The sequence below is a fragment of the Chiloscyllium plagiosum genome, unplaced genomic scaffold (genome assembly GCF_037043375.1).
Source record: "Chiloscyllium plagiosum isolate Xiang-an unplaced genomic scaffold, Cpla_swu_hap1 HiC_scaffold_3, whole genome shotgun sequence".
NCBI lineage: Eukaryota > Metazoa > Chordata > Chondrichthyes > Orectolobiformes > Hemiscylliidae > Chiloscyllium > Chiloscyllium plagiosum.
The window spans coordinates 134529917-134546462 of record NW_028270141.1 but is presented as its reverse complement, the minus strand read 5'-3'; the positions used below and the strand labels follow the sequence as shown (position 1 = coordinate 134546462).

Sequence of the window (16546 nt, the reverse complement as noted above, 5' to 3'; positions counted from 1 at the left end):
ACTCCACTCCCTCTATTATTCATAATACTAAAATAAAATTTCCATGAATCTTCCTATTTCACTAGCCAGTTTATATCTTCAGGTAAATTGAATATTAAATGCATTTTATATTAAGTTCTTCATCATCTTGTATCCTGTGCAGGTCGCTTTGGATATGCTTAGCCCTCAACTTGCTTTGCCTGTTGTCTACAAACACCTCAAGCAAGGTGGAGTCTGTGCAGTATATTTAGCAAAGTAAGTTTGCTCAATTTTGGTGTCATTAACCTTTATGGTAAAGAAAAAGCTTTCTCGATCTCTTGGGCCAGTGAACCTTACAGTGAATAATTATGAAGCATAGTTACTCTTGTAAAGTAAGAAACACAGGAACAAATTTATCTACCACTCCCACAAATGGCAATGCAACAATAACTGGAATGATACCACTGGATTTACATAACATCACCAAACAGTCTAAACATGGGGGCCACATTAATCTAGTGAGTGGTCTTAGCCTTCCCATCAACTACCCATAAGTCTCCTACATTTGTCTGAAATGTGACTGGTGGTGAGAGATCACCACCCTGTAATTGGCCACTTAAGGAGCACTCAAGAGCTTTATCTCACTGCCTCTGTACTTTATCTAAGGCCATGCAGGAAAGTCAACAATTTTACCTTCATGGATTAGCATTGATTTGGATTATTGGAACCACCTTTTCAAGTCGTCTGAGTCTATCAGGTGTACTATCTCCTTTAACCTACCCTCAGGCCTCTTAAGTAATGCCCTCACACCTCTGCCCTGCCTACATCAAACATTGCAACTGGTTGGCTCCTCAATCCAGTAGGATTTCATTTAGTGCTGCTGAGAACATAAAGTGGCCAACCACCCATCACATTGGCCAGCAGCTCTCTAACACAAGCCTTCCACCTGAAGTAAGAATGCCTGACTTGACTCGAAGCAAATAAAATTCCTCCAACTGGGAACAGGGTACTCAGTTGAATGATCACCCAGGATCGTATTGAATGGTGGAGCAGGCTTGAAGGGTCCAGTGGCTTGCTCCAGTTGCTGTTTCTTTTTGTCTAATTTCTATAGGCTCATTGTTTGGAATGTGGGCGGGCAGATCCTACCCCCAACACTGACATCTTAACTTGGACAGGAGGTGGGGCGGAAGCAGGGACCACTGTGGCCTGAAACACACTGACATGGCTACGTAGGAGAGAATCATGCAATTAAGAAAGAACTGTTTATTTTTACGTAACTCGAATCTGTTATTTAGAATTCCTTGCAGGGATTCCAGAATCAATGGAATTACCCAGTATAACTTTCAATTTCCGAGGCAATCCCCACAGAGACAGCTCTGTTGGGGACTTTGCATGGTCCCAATATCCAACTCTTGTGTGCTTTCTTCAACAACTGACCATTGGGAGACAAGAGCAATTGCCTTCACCTTTACTATCTGAACTTCCATGAATATTGTTGCATATAATCAATTTCTGCACTGACCCACTGAAAAAAAGTGTCCCACACTCCCCAGCCTACCTCCATAACCTGCATTTCCCATTGCTAATCAATCTAATCTGCATGGGTAATTTAGCCTAGCCAATCCATTTATCCTGCACAGCTTTGGACTGTGGGAGGAAATGGGAACACCTAGGCAGACACAGGAAGAATGTGCAAACTCTATACAGATAGTTACCCAAGGCTAGAATTGAACCCAGGTCCCTGGGCACTAAGAGGCAGCAGTGCTAACCACTGTGCCACCACGCTCTCATAGGCCAAGAGGTTATATTAGATCTTTGATCTTGCTTTGAAGTAAAACGTTACAGTGGAGGTTCTGATAGTCAGCAGCCCAAATTCTAACCTGAGATTTTCATTTTCTCAGCTGGTTTATCCTTTGGAGTGCTTGAAAATTAGCTTTTGGATTTTAACTTTTGGATTCTATTTTCACCTTCTTTAAAACCATATTTTGATCAAGTTTTTTGGTCACTTCTCCCAAATCTTTTATCATGTTTAGGTGTGCATTGTTTATTCCTTTACATCCGATTTTCCTTCTAACCTGTCCCCTCCCTGTCACTCATCAGCACTTCTATTTAATGTTAAAACTGTTAAATTAGCAAACATTGTTGCTGTAACAGTGTGAAAGTTCGTACTGTTCTGGATTCTTCTGCTAATCTATGTTTTGTGCAGTATTACCCAGGTTGTTGATCTGTTGGAAGGAATACGCAGCTGCCAGTTATTCTTCTCTTGTGAGAAGATCTCTGAGGTTATTCACAGGAACTGGCTCGTTGCACCAGCTCTACGGAAGGATGGCAGCACAGCACCCCGAGTGAAACCACAAAACAATGTATACAGTGAGTCTGAGGATGAACAAAGAAAAGATGGAACCAAGGTCCTAGAGGATAATGGTACAGTATCCATTCTGCTTCCTGCGTTTCCAAATTTGCCGACTGTTTGCCCCTACAATGTCAGCATTAAAGTAAAAGACTTGAGTGGCTACCCAATCCATGCAAATTAACAAGACTTCTGCCAGTACTTCAGATCCCAGAACTGCTGGATTCCAGAGAGTCACAATGCACAAAGTACAGGTGTATGTTACTGGTGAAATGGTTGGTGCACAATCCCAAGAACCATTTTATTCATAAAATTGTACAGTAACTTCAGAATGAATGGAATTTTAAATTTTTATAAAGATGTTGAGCAGATAATACCTAATGTAACATAAAGTCAAACAAACAAAGAAATCTCAGGTTCACATCCCTCTCTTTATGAATTGAGTTGATCTCGTTGGCACAATAACCAGTGTGTTATAATTGAGCTCAGTATCTCCAGCCCAAGAAATGTGATTTTTAAAAAAATCAGTTGATGTTTCCTGATTGCTGTCTTACAAATTCTGATGTAAAGTGCATATAGGTAGGTACTGGATGAGGATAAATTAGCACATACACATGAGGAATGAATGTTTACAGCATTTATATTTACCTTACTGGGAGAACAATCACTGGCGGGAGTGTGAAAGAATTTCCATTGACTGAAGAATCACTAGCCCAGCATTGGGAGTTGAATATATACCTAAATATTTGAAGTAATTTCAGCCAACAAGGAAAACAGCTGAGTAATTGGATAGTTCAAAGAGCTAGCAAGCGTCAATGAGACAAATGACCTCTCTCTGTGCTGTGAGATTCTAACAGATTGCACTTTCAGGGAACGAAGCATGGAAATTGTGAAACATGCATAAAAAGTGGTCAGAAGGTATTGTTTTATTTTATTAGCAGCTGAGAAAAACAATTCTTGAAATTCACACGTAACCTGGTATAATGCTTTATATTAAATACAGGTGAAGATACTAAACCTTTTTGCACAATACCTTATATTGCCAGACCTCATCATGAGCAAGTTTCTCACACAGGTGAGTCCAGCACGTTTTTATCAGTCGTGGGACGTGGGCATCAATTACCCGTGCTTCGTTGCTGTTGAGAATGTGATGGTGGGCTGCCTTCTTAAACTGACCAAAATGCTGTTGGGGAGGGAATTCCAGGATTTTCACCTAGTGAGGGTAAAGAAACAGTGATATATTTCCAAGTCAGGATGGTGAGTGGCTTAGAGGGCAACTTGCAGGTGATGATGTTCCCATGTACCTGCTGCCCTTTTCCTTCCAGATGGGAGTAGTTGTAAGTTTGGAAGGTGCTAAGGATCTTTGATGAATTTCTGCAGTGCATCTTGTAGAGAGTAGTAAGGGTATGGAATGCTTTGCTACTAAATGACAGGTGGAGGAGTATATTTGTAGATGTGGAGCCAATCGAGCTCCATGTTGTGGATGATGTCAGGAGGTGACTTACCTGCTGCAGTATTCCTGCCCTGTGCCCTGCTCTTTGGCTACTGTATTTACTGGCAAATCAAATTCAGTTTCTGGTCAATGATAACCTTCAAGATGTTGATAGTGGGGGATTCAGTGATTGCAATGCCATTGAAAGTCAGGAGTGATAGTTAAATGGTCTAATTTGGAGATTTTTATTTCCTGGTATTTATGTGCATGAAAGTGGCACTTTTCAGCCTGAATCCAAATATTTGTCCAGATCTCGTTGCTTTTGGACATGGTCCGCTCTCAGTATGTGAGGAATGTCAGATTGTGCTCAACATCATGCATTTATCATTGATCATACACACATTTGACCTTATGATGTAAGGTCATTGACGAACCAGCTGAAGACGGTTGGGCCTAGGACTCTGCTCTGAGGAACAGTGTCCTGGAGCCAACATGACTGACCTCCAACAATAATTTTGTTTTGTGCCAGACATGACTCCAACCATTGAAGAGTTTTCTCCGATTCCTATGGATTTCAGTTTTGCAAGGGCTTCTTGATGCCACAATTTGGTCAAAGGTGGCTTTGATGTTAAGGGCTGTAAATCTCACTACACCTCTGCAATCCAGCTCTTTTCGCATGTCTGAACCAAGGCTGTAATTAGTCCAGGAACTGAGTGCCCCAGCAGAACCCAAATTGGTCACTAGTTATTGCTAACCAGGAACTGCTTAATATCACTGTCGATAATAAGACCATAAGACATAGGAGCAGAAATTAGTCCATTCAGCCCATCATAAGTTTCTCATCCCCATTCTCCCACCTTCTCTCCATAAACCTTGATCCCCTTTACAATCAAGAACCTATCCATCTCAGTCTTAAATACATTCAATGACCTGGCATCTGCATCCTTCTAGGGTAGTGAATTCCATAGATTCACCACTTTCTGCCTGAAGAGGTCTCTCCTTATCTCCGTTCTAAATGGTCTTCCCTTTACTCTAAGGCTGTGGCCTTGGGTCCTAGTCTCTCTTACCAATGGAAATATCTTCCCAACATCCACTCTGTCCAGGCCATTCAATATTCTGTATGTTTTAATTAAATCGCCCCACCCATCTTCTAAACTCCATCGAATATAGTTGCAGAATCCTAAAAAAGTTCCTCATATCTTGAACTTTCATTCGTGGTACCATTCTCGTGAACCTCCTCTGAACATACTCCAGGGTCAGTACATCCTTCCTGAGTTGTGGGGCCCAAATCTGCGCACAGTACACCAAATGTGACCTGACTAGAGCCTTATAGAGCCTCAGAAGTACGAGCCTGCCTTTACGTCCAAGTGTTCTCAAGATAAATGCTAGCATTGCATTTGCCTTCCTAACTAACGACTCAACCTGCAAGTTTACCTTGAGAGGATCCTGGACTACAGTTCCCAAGTCTCTTTGCACTCCAGACATCTGAATTTTCTCCATTTAGAAAATAGGCTATTCCTGTATTCTTCCTACCAAAATGCATGACCTGATGCTTTCCCATTTTGTACTCCATCAGCCACTTCTTTGCCCACTCTCCTAACCTGTCCAAATCTTTCTGCAGCCTCCCCGCTTCTGCAGTGCTACCTGTCCCTCTACCTATCTTTATATCGTCCAACCAGAATGCCTCCTGTTCCTTCATTAAGATTTTTAATGTATGAAGTGAAAAGTTGTGGTCCCAACATTGAGTCTTGCGGAACATCTCTTGTCACTGACTGTTATCCTGAGAAGGACCCTTTTATCCTCACTCTCTGCTTCCTGCCAGGCAGCCAAGCTTCCCTTTTTTACTCAGTAGCCTCCTGTGCAGCATCTTGTCAAAGGCCTTCTTGAAGTCCGGATCAATAACATCCATAGGTTCTCCTTGATCTAACCTGCTCGTTAATTCCTCAAAGAATTCTCGCAGACTTGTCATGCATGACCAACCCTTGAAGAACCATGTCGACTCTGCCCTATTTTACCATACACTTCCAAGTATTCAGAAATGTCATCCTTCACAATAGATTTCAGGATTTTACCCACAACGGAGGTTAGGCTAATTGGTCTGTAATTTTCTGTCATTTGCCTTATTCTCCTTTTAAACAGGGGTATCACGTTAGCAATTTTTCAGTCCTCTGGGACCATCCCTGATTCTCGTGATTCCTGAAAGATCACCACGAATGCCTCCACTATCCCTTCAGCTATGTCCCTTTGAACTCTGGGGTGTAGTCCATCTGGTCGAGGTGATTTATTCACCTTCAGGCCATTCAGTTTTTCTAGCACCTTCTCCTTGGTGATGGCCGCATTACTCAGTTCTGCCCCCTCACTCTGAGTCACCATGAAGACTGATGCAAAGTAATTATTCAGTTCCTTAGCCATTTCCTTGTTCTGTATTACTATCTCTCCAGCGCTGTTTTCCAGCAGTAGTGTCCACTTTTGCCTCCCTTTTACCCTTTGTATATCTAAAGAAACTCTTACAGTCTTCCTTTATATTACTGGCTAGCTTATACTCCTATTTACTCTTCCCCCTCTTTTTTTTTTGTTGGTCTTTGTAAGCTTCCCAATCCTCTGGTTTCCCTCTGCCCTTCGCCACTTATATGCTTTCTCTTTTGCTTTTATGCTATCCCTGACTTCCCTAGTCAGCAATGGTTGCCTCATCTTCCGTGTACCATCTTCCTCGAGATGAATCTCTGCTGTGTATCCTAAATTACTCCTAGAAACTCCTGCCATTGCTGTTCCACTGTCTTTCCTGCTGAGCTCTTGTCTCAGTCAATTCTACCCAGCTCATGCCTCTGTAATTGCCTTATTCAACTGTAATACTGTTACCTCTGATTCTATCTTCTCCCTCTCAAACTGCAGAGTAAGTTCAATTATATTATGATCACTGCCTCCTAAGGGTTCCTTCACCTTAAGGTCTCTTATCAAGTTTGCCTCATTGCACAGTACTAAATCCAGTATTGCCTGTTCCCTAGTGGGCTCCACCAGCAGCTGCTGCAGAAATTCATCTCATAGACATTCCACAAATTTATTTTCTTGCAATCCACTATCAACTGTATTTTCCCAGTCCACCTGCATATTGAAATGCCCCATGATCACTATAACTTTGCCTTTGCTACATGCCTTTTCTATCTCCTGGGGTATCTTGTGCCCCAGCTCCTGACTACTGTTTGGAGACCTGTACATAGCTCCAATTATGTTTTTTTGCGGTTCCTCAATTATACCTACCAGATTCTACACCATCTGACCCTACTTCATTTCACACTATTGATTTAATTTCTTACAAATAAGGCAACCCCACCCCGCCTATCTTTTTGATAGGATGTATTTACTTGAATATTCAGCTCCTAATCCTGATCCCCTTTCCTGCCACACCTCTGTAATACCCAATACATCCTACCTGCCAATTTCAATCTGCGTCACAAGTTCATTTACCTTATTCCTAATACTGCATGCATTCAGATATAACACCTTCAGTCCTGTATTAACCATTCCTCTTCTCATTTTCATTCGTTTGTCCTGTGTGCATAAAGTTTGATTGCTAACCCTTTCCAAACATTCTGTCCTATTTGTGTCTGTGCTGGAGATTTTAATAACCACGCCTGAGCTTTGCACTCTTACTTGCTCCTTTTAATTTTCTGATTTCCCCTTTAACTGTAGCTCCCCCCTCGACGACAAGCCGAGTTATGCAATTCACTTGGACTCTAGTCCCAGATGAAGACTGTCCCATCGGAACAGGTCCCTTCCCTAGTACTGATGCCAGTGTCCCAGGAAATCAAACCCATTTCTTCCATACCAATCTTTCAGCCACTCATTTACCTGCTTAATCTTATTGATTGTGTGCCAATTAACTCGTAGCTCAGATAATAATTCAGAGATTTTTACATTTTTGGTTCTGCTTTTTAATTTAGCTCCTGGATGTTCATTATCCCTTAACAGAATCTCTGCCCTAGTTTTAGCTATGTCGTTGGTACCTATGTTAACCATGACCACTGGATCTTTACTTTCCCATTCCAAGTTCGTCTGTAACCCAGAAGAACTATTCCAAACCTGAGCACCAGGGAAGCAACACAACCTTCGAGGCTATCGATCCTGGTCACGGAAAACAGTGTCTTTGCCTCTAGCTATACTTTCTCCAATTACAACATATGTCTTCTCTCCTTCCACTTGAATGGCTCATCCTCTCTGCAGTCCCCATTCCTGTTCACATTAGGAGCAAAGCTCTTGAACCTGTTGGATGAGGACAGGGGCTGAAGCTCCTGCAACTTTACTTCCTGTATCCCACTACCTGCAGTCACACCCTCCTGTCCCTGACCACTGGCCGAATTTGAGTTAGTTAGTCTAAGGGGTGTGACTGTCTCCTGAAACACAGCATCCAAGAAACTTTCCCCCTCTTTGATGTGTCGCAATGTTTGAAACTAAGACTCCAGCTCTTTGACTCTGAACCAGAGTTCTTCCAGCAACCAACATTTACTACAGCCGTGGTCACTCGGAACCAAAATGGGGTCCACCAGCTCCCACATCATGCAGAAACAACATATCACCTGACCCTTCATGCTTATTTTATTTAATTAGGTTTGAATTTTAAAAAACATTAACTGATTTTGTATCTCTGCTTATGCAAGATATCACTTTCCTTCATTTCACTGATGATTGAGAATAGACTGATGGGGTGGTAATTGTAATTGTCCGGGTTGGCTTTGTCCTGCTTTTGTGCGCAGGCGTTTTAGGGCAATCTTCCACATTGTCAGCCAGATGCTACTGTTGTGTTGGTAATCTTTAATATGACTTTAATGTTACCTGTTTGATGCAGATGAGTGTAACTGAAACACTATCAGTTAAAACACCAAAACAGAAATAGGCCATTCAACTCGGTCATTCAGTGAGATCTGATGACTGATCTGATAATCCTTAATTCCACTTTCCTGCCTTTTCACTTAACCTTCGGTTCTCTTACTGACCTATCCATCCTCTTCATACCCCTCATAATCTCATATATCTCAACTATGTCCCCACTGTACCTCCTCTGCTTTGAAACAACCCTGGCTAATCCAGCGTCTCTTTCATAGTAAAATGCTCCAACCCAAGCAACATCTGGTGAATTTTCTCTGCACCCCCTCCAGTGCAATCACATCCTTCCTATAGTGCAATGACCAGAACCGCACACAATACTCCAGCTGCGACCTAACAAAAGTTTTGTACAGCTCCAAGATAACCTCCCTGCTCTTATAATCTATGACACCTGATAAAAGCAAGTGTTCCATTTGTCTTAATTACCTGTTAATCTGCCGTGCTGCCTTCAGGAATCAAAGGACAAGCAGCCCAGGATCTGTCTTTTTAGAGTCCTGCTTCTTAGTGTCCTGTCATTCATTGAATACTTCATTGACTTATTACTTCTTTTGAAGTGCACCACCGAACACTAGATTCCACCTGCCAATAAGGGACCCAGCAGCAATCCATGAGGAATGCTACTGGACAGTGGCCTGTAGTCTCTCAAACAGCTTTCTATGACAATGCTCTGCTTCCCACCATTTAAGTCGATTTTGGATCCAACTTGCCAAGTTACTCTGGATCCCATATGCTTTTACCTTCCTTATCAGTCTCCCATGTAGGGCCTTGTCAAAGGCTTTGCTGAAATCCACATAAATGCCATCAACTGCACAATATTCATCTACATATCTAGTCATTTTCTTAAAATGCAGTCAAATCTGTTCACATGACTTTCCTCTTGCAAAGCCATGCTGACTATACATGACCAAACCTTGCCTCTCCAGGTGGAAATTAATTCTCTCCTTCAGAATTTTCTCCAATAATTCCCCTTCCACTAATGTATGACTCAATAGTCTGATTTCCTGAATTATCCCTACAACTATTCTTGAAAGGTGAAATCTCTTTTTGTAACTCTTTGACCAAACTTTTGGTCTTTTGACATAATTTCTTCTCTTACGGCTCATTGTCATACTTTGGCTGAAATGTTACTGTGCTGCACCATTCCTGACAACACACCCAGAAGTGTACATCACTTCCACTCTTTTGCTTTCTGCCTACTCCCATACGACTCCAATTAAAATTTCAAGTGCCAATGGAGTACTTGGGACACACATGTGATGATCATACGGCAGAGACAATTTTTACCTGACACGAGTAAACTATAAAACTTTTTCAAATCATCAAATTTACTGCCCAACTCCAATGCCATTAATGTAAGACTTATTGGAAGCATAATGGTGGTGTAAGTGATTTTCAAAATTTAAATCTCTCACAAATAATGTGCATTACGTTGGTTTCACTTTATTCTTGTGTGCAGCACTGTTATTTGTTGAGACTAGCATATTAGTATGCATTGTGGTTGGCATGTATATTAATGGTTACAGGAGAGTTAAGAGACAGAATTGGGTGTTTGTAAAAATATTGTTAGCAAAAGAGGCAGAGTTTGAATCTTATCCACTCGGGTTCAATATTTCCAAAGAAGTATGCTGTCGGAAGTTGTTTCAGTTGTAACAACAGATACTCATAATTGTTCTGTGCATTGTTTTTCCACAGCTTTCCTTGTTAAATTAAGAAAATTTAGACCTGTCCAGTTATATTCTACTCCACACGAGTGAAAACAGCAGCAAGTCCCCTTGGAATTATGAAGACTGAATGAGTCCTATGTACTGTAATGTTCCAATATGTATTATATCACTATGATAAATAAAACAATGTATTTTCACATTTATTCATAATTTATATTTTAGTACTTGTTAAATATAGACAGTGGCAGAAGAAAAGAATACAAAAACAATCAAAAAATCATTTGAACTTAAAAGGCAAACAGAATAATTTCATGTTCATAAAGAACTACAAGTTTGTCAGTAAACAAGTAGCAAAGGATTTTGAAATACCAATGGTCAACGTAAGACATTTTAAAAGTTATTAGAAGTCTACAAGCCCAAAATCCTGCCCACCTGTTTCATTCTGATGGCCACTATGCACCACTAGAATAATTGCTTAAAGTGGTCATGAAAATTTCTGTTCTAAGTTGTTTTAATAACCTTATTAGTGGACTTATTGTTCAGAATTGAGTCTTCATTCATACCATCAGCTCTTTTTAATACCTTTTACTTTTTCGTGATGTTCACACTGGAAGATGCATATCCATACTCTAAGTAAACCTGGGCTAAGTGAGAAATTGTTAGATCAAAATTTAGTATGTTGTTCACTCTTGCAACACATTTCTGGGGCATGAACTAAGTTATTTGCAAGGTATCCTCACTCCTCATTTCCATTAAACCAGTCCATGGATCTGTCCTTGACTGCAAGGTTATATTTTCTTTCCCCATTTTGTACAGTTTGATAATCTAAAAAAAAGGAGGGGGAAATGTGATCAATTGTCATACAAAAATAAAGAATTAAATCTCAATCTGCTGTATCACAAACTTGGGTAAAGTTGTGGGCCAGTGGATGGGAGATAAATATAGAGCATCACCAATATTGTATTACTGAGTCATAATTGCGCAGGAGGCCATTTGGTTTAATTAATGTATGTTGCATTTCTTTTCAGCAATCTAGTCAGTCTTATTCCTCTGCATTATACCCTACAGTTGATTCCAGTACCATTCCAACTTCCTTTTGAAATCATTGATTCATCTCTACTTCAGCTACTTTAATCAGAAAGTTCCAGGATGTTACCATGTGCAGCGGAGAAAAATATAACTTTTTATTAAATCCTCTCTTCTTGCCCTTAAGCTTAACTGTGTTCTTCAGTACCTGTATGTATCCAAAGCCAGTGGGAGCAGCTTTTCCTTGACTACCTTTTTAGAATATATTAATTTTGTATGCCTTTATCTGATAACCGCTCAAACCTATTTGCCTCAGGGAGAGCAACCAAAGATTCTCCAACCCAATGTGGAAGCTACGACATCTTCCTCTTTTATACAGTCATAGTCTTACAGCACAGAGACAGGCCCTTTGGCCTAAACTGGTCCACATCGATCAAAATGTCCATCCACGCCCACCCCACTTGGTCTATATCCTTCCAAGCCTTTTAAATCCATATATTTGTCCTAATGCCTTTTAAGTGTTATAAATGTACCCACCTCAATCACTTCCACCAGCAGCTCATTCCATATGTGTACCACCAACTGTGTTTAAAAAAAGTTGCCTGTCATGTTCCCTTTTATTCTTTTCCCTCTGAACTTAAACTGATGCCCTCTAGTCTTCGATTCTCCCAACCTTCGGAAAAAGACTGTGTATTCACCCCATCCATGTCTCTCATGAACTTATACACTTCTATAAAATACTCCCCTCAATCTCCCACGTTCTAAAGAAGAAAATCCTAGCTTGTCCAACCTCTGCCTATCACTCCAAACATTGACTCCTGGCAACATCCTTGTGAATTTTTTCAGCATTCTTTCCTGTTTAATAGCATCCAAAACTGAACATGATACTCCAAGTGTAGCCTCACCAACATTACAACTGCAAATAACTTCCCAACTTCTACACTCAATGCCCTGACTGATGAAGGAGGAGAAAGTGAGGTCTGCAGATGCTGGAGATCAAAGTTGAAACTTTATTGCTGGAACAGCACAGCAGGTCAGGCAGCATCCAGGGAACAGGAGATTCGACGTTTCGGGCACAGGCCCTTCTTCAGGAATGAGCAGAGAGTGTTCAGCAGGAGAAGATAAAAGGTAGGGAGGAGGGACTTGGAGGAGGGGAGTTGGAAATGTGATAGGTGGAAAGAGGTCAAGGTGAGGGTGATAGGTCGGAGTAGGATGGAGGCGGAGAGGTCAAGAAGAAGACTGCAGGTCAGGAAGGCGGTGCCGGGCTGGAGGGATTCGGCTGAGACAAGGTGGGGGGAGGGGGGATGAAGAAACTGGTGAAGTCCAAGTTCATCCCCTGCGGTTGGAGGGTTCCCAGTCGGAAGATAAGACACTCCTCGTCCGACCGTCGGGTTGTTGTGGTTTGGCGGTGGATGAGTCCAATGACCTGCATATCCTCGGTGGAGTGGGAGGGGGAGTTGAAATGCTGTGCCACAGGTTGGTTGGGTTGGTTCGTCCGGGTGGCCCAGAGGTGCTCTCTGAATCGCTCCGCAAGTAGGCGGCCTGTCTCCCCAATATAGAGGAGGCCACACCGGCTGCAGCGGATGCAGTAGATGATGTGGGTGGAGGTGCAGGTGAATCTGTGGCGGATATGGAAGTTTCCCTTGGGGCCTTGGAGAGAAGTGAGGGGGGAGGTGTGGGCGCAAGTGTTGCACCTCCTGCGGTTGCAAGGGAAGGTGCCGGGAGTGGTGGTTGGGTCGGTGGGGGGTGTGGATCTGACATGAAGGCCAGTGTGCCAAAAGCCTTCTTCACTGCCCTGTTTACTTGTGACTCCACTTTCAGAGAATTGTGCATCTGAACTCTAGTTTTGGACTCCCCCAGCTCAGAGAGAAGACTTTGTCTATAAACACTAGCCATGCCCCTCATGATTTTATAAACTCTAAAAGGTCAACCCTCCACCTCCGACGCTCCAGGGAAAGCAACACCAGGCTATTCAGCCTCTCCCCATAGCTCAAACCCTCTAAACCTAGCAAGCAGGGGAAAAAAAAGAGGCCATGAGATAGCTTTAGCAAATAGAGTTAAGGAGAATCCAGAGTTTTTACAAATATATTAAGGACAAAAGGGTAACTCGGGAGACAATAGGGCCCCTCAAAGATCAGCTAGGTAGCCTATGTGTGGAACTGCAGGAGTTAGGGGTAAATGAGTACTTTGCATGTGTTTACTGTGGAGAATGACATGGAAGATACAGAAAGTGGGGAAATAGATGGTGACATCTTTAAAATGTTCATATTACAGAGGAGGTTGTGCTGGATGTCTTGAAATGCATAAAAGTGGATAAATCCCCAGGATCTGATCAGGTGTACCCTTGCTGAGATATTTGTATCATCGATAGTCACAAGAGAGGTTCCAGAAGACTGGAGGGTGGTTAACGTGGTGTCAGTATTTAAGAAAGGTGGTAAGGACAAGCCAAGGAACTATAGACCCGTGAGCCTGACACTGGTGGTGGACAAATTGTATTTGCAACGGCAAGGACTGATGGTCAGCATAGCATATCATGTCTCACAAACTTCTTTGTTACTTTTTCAAAAAAACAATCAAGATTGATGAGGACAGAACTGTAGATGTGATCTATATGGACTTTAGGAAGGTGTCTGACAAGGTTCATCATGGGAGATTGGTTAGCAAGGTTAGATCTCATGGAATACAGAGAGAATTAGCCATTTGGATACAGAACTGGCTCAAAGATAGAAGACAGAGGGTGGTGGTGGAGGGTTGCTTTTCAGGCCGGAGGCCTGTGACCAATGCAGTACCACAAGGATCGGTGCTGGGTCACTATCTTTCGTCATAAAAGGTATAATTAGTAAGTTTGCAGAGGACACCAAATTTGAAGGTGCAGTGAACAGCAAAGAATGTTATCTCAGATTACAATGGGATCTTGATCAGATGGGTCAAGGGGCTGAGGAGTGGCAGATGGCGTTCAATTTAGATACATGCGAGCTGCTGTATTTTGGAAAAGCAAATCTTAGCAGGACTTAAACACTTAATGGTAAGGTCCTAGGGAATGTTACTGAGCAAAGAGACTTTGGGGTTCAGCTTCATAGCTCCTTGAAAGTGGAGTCGCAGGTAGATACAATAGTGAAGGCGGCGTTTGGTATGCTTTCCTATATTGGTCAGAGTATTGAGTACAGGACATTGGTTAGGCCACTTTTGGAATATTGTGTGCAATTCTGGTCTCCTTCCTATCAGAAGGATGTTTGAACCTTGAAAGGGTTCAGAAAATATTTACAAGGATGTTACCAGGGTTGCAGGATTTGAGCTATAGGGAGAGGTTGGGGCTGCTTTCCCTGCAGTGTCAGAGGCTGAAGGGTGAGCTCATAGAGGTTTATAAAATCATGAAGGCCATGGATAGGATAAATAGACAAAGTCTTCTCCCTCCAGTAGGGGAGTCCAGAACTAGAGGGCATAGGTTTACGGTGAGAGGGAAAGATATAAAAGAGACCTAAGAGCCAATATTTTCACGCAGAGGGTGGTACATATATGGAATGAGCTGGCAGACGAAGTAGTGGAGGCTAGTACAATTACAAAATTTAAAAGGCTTCTGGATAGGTATATGAATAGGATGGATATGGAAGGCTATGGGTCAGATTCTGGCTGGTGGGACTAGATTGGGTTGAGATGTCTGGTCGGCATGGATGAGTTGGACCGAAGGGTCTGTTTCTGTGCTGTACATCTCTATGGCTCTATAACATCCTTGTAAACCTTTTCCGAACCCTTCCAAGTTTCACATCTTCCTGTAGTAGGGAGACCAGAATTGACTGCAGTGTTCCAAAAGTGGCCTAACCAATCTCCTGTACAGTCGCAACATGACCTCCTAACTCGTACACTCAAAGCACTGACCAATAAAGCAAGTATACCAAATGCCATCTTCATTATCCTGTTACCTGCGACTCCACTTTCAATGAACTATGAACTTGAATTCCAAGATCTCTTTGTTCAGCAACAGTCCTCGGGACCTTACCAATAAGCGTGTAAGTCCTGTCCTGATGTGCCTTTTCAAAGTGCAGCTCTTCACATTTATCTAAATTAAACTCCATTTGTCACTCCTTGGCCCATCTGATCAAGATCCCGTTGTACTCTGAGGTAAGCATCTTCGTTGTCCACTATACGTCCAATTTTGGTATCATTTGCAAACTTACTAACCACGCCTCCCACATTCACATCCAAATCATTTTATATAAATGTCGAAAAGTAGTGGACCCAGCACTGATCCTTTGTAGCACATTGCTGGTCACAGGCCTCCAGTTTGAAAAGCAACTCTCCACCTCCACCACCCTCTGTCTTCTACCTTCGAGCCAATAAAGACATTACATTCATAAGACAAGCAAAAATATACTGTTGGCCATCCAAGATTAGCAATTACTACCTCTGCATTTGAATAACTTTGATTAGATGATGTCAGATCATGGCTTAGTGATGCTGACATCAGTGTTTATTGGTGGTTTACTTAAATGCATTCATTTGTTGATAATTAACTACCAGTATGTTGTCTATCAGACTTTCATATGGACTTCTTGCATAGTCAAAAGGATAGAATGCTACCAGCATTCAGTTAAAGAAGTCCTTTTCACCATTTTTTAATCATCTGTAGCTGAAACTCATCTATGCCTTTGTTAACTCAGGATTTGATTATTCCAATGATCTGCCTGGCTTCCACCTATGAAACTGTGTAAACATACACTCATCCAAGACTTTGGTGTTATGTCTCAACTCACACCAAGTTAGTAAGAAATGAAATTAAACTGACAGCAAGAAGTGATACAGAGTTGGAAGGCTTAGAATCTGTGTGGGTAGAGAAAAGGAACTGCAAAGGCAAAAACTGCAAAGGAGTTATAAATAGGTCTCCTAGCAGTGGTCAAGATGTGGGGAAGAAAATAAATCGGGAGATAGAAAAGGCATGTAAGAAAGGCACTATTACAACAATCATGGGGGACTTCAACATGCACGTGGACTAGGGAAATGAGTTGGTAATGGATGTCAAGACAAAGAATTTATGGAATATTTACAAAACTTTTTTTGGGATGTTTGTGGTAGAGCCCCTAGGAAGCAGGAAATTCTGGATTTGGTGATGTATAATGAGGTAGACTTGATCGGGAGGTTAAGGTGACCCTGGGGACAGTAACCATTAAATGAATTCACCCTGCAGTTTGAGAGGAAGAAGCTGTAATCAGATATAACAATATTAGAACTGAGTAAAGG

At 41.9% G+C, this 16546-nt stretch overlaps 2 protein-coding genes across 2 annotated transcripts in view; one reads left to right on the top strand and one right to left on the bottom strand.

Annotated features, from left to right (window-relative positions):
• trmt61b (tRNA methyltransferase 61B) overlaps positions 1-10518 on the top strand; it is a 29902-nt gene extending 19384 nt beyond the window's left edge. Inside the window, exons 4-7 of the mRNA XM_043687213.2 lie at positions 143-234; positions 2165-2382; positions 3312-3383; positions 10314-10518. Of these exons, the coding sequence (XP_043543148.1) occupies positions 143-234; positions 2165-2382; positions 3312-3383; positions 10314-10375 (444 nt within the window). The 3' untranslated portion in view covers positions 10376-10518. The remainder of the gene's footprint in view (positions 1-142; positions 235-2164; positions 2383-3311; positions 3384-10313) is intronic.
• A 16-nt stretch (positions 10519-10534) lies between these two features.
• spdya (speedy/RINGO cell cycle regulator family member A) overlaps positions 10535-16546 on the bottom strand; it is a 31452-nt gene continuing 25440 nt past the window's right edge. Inside the window, exon 6 of the mRNA XM_087983544.1 lies at positions 10535-11110. Within this exon, the coding sequence (XP_087839670.1) occupies positions 11022-11110 (89 nt within the window). The 3' untranslated portion in view covers positions 10535-11021. The remainder of the gene's footprint in view (positions 11111-16546) is intronic.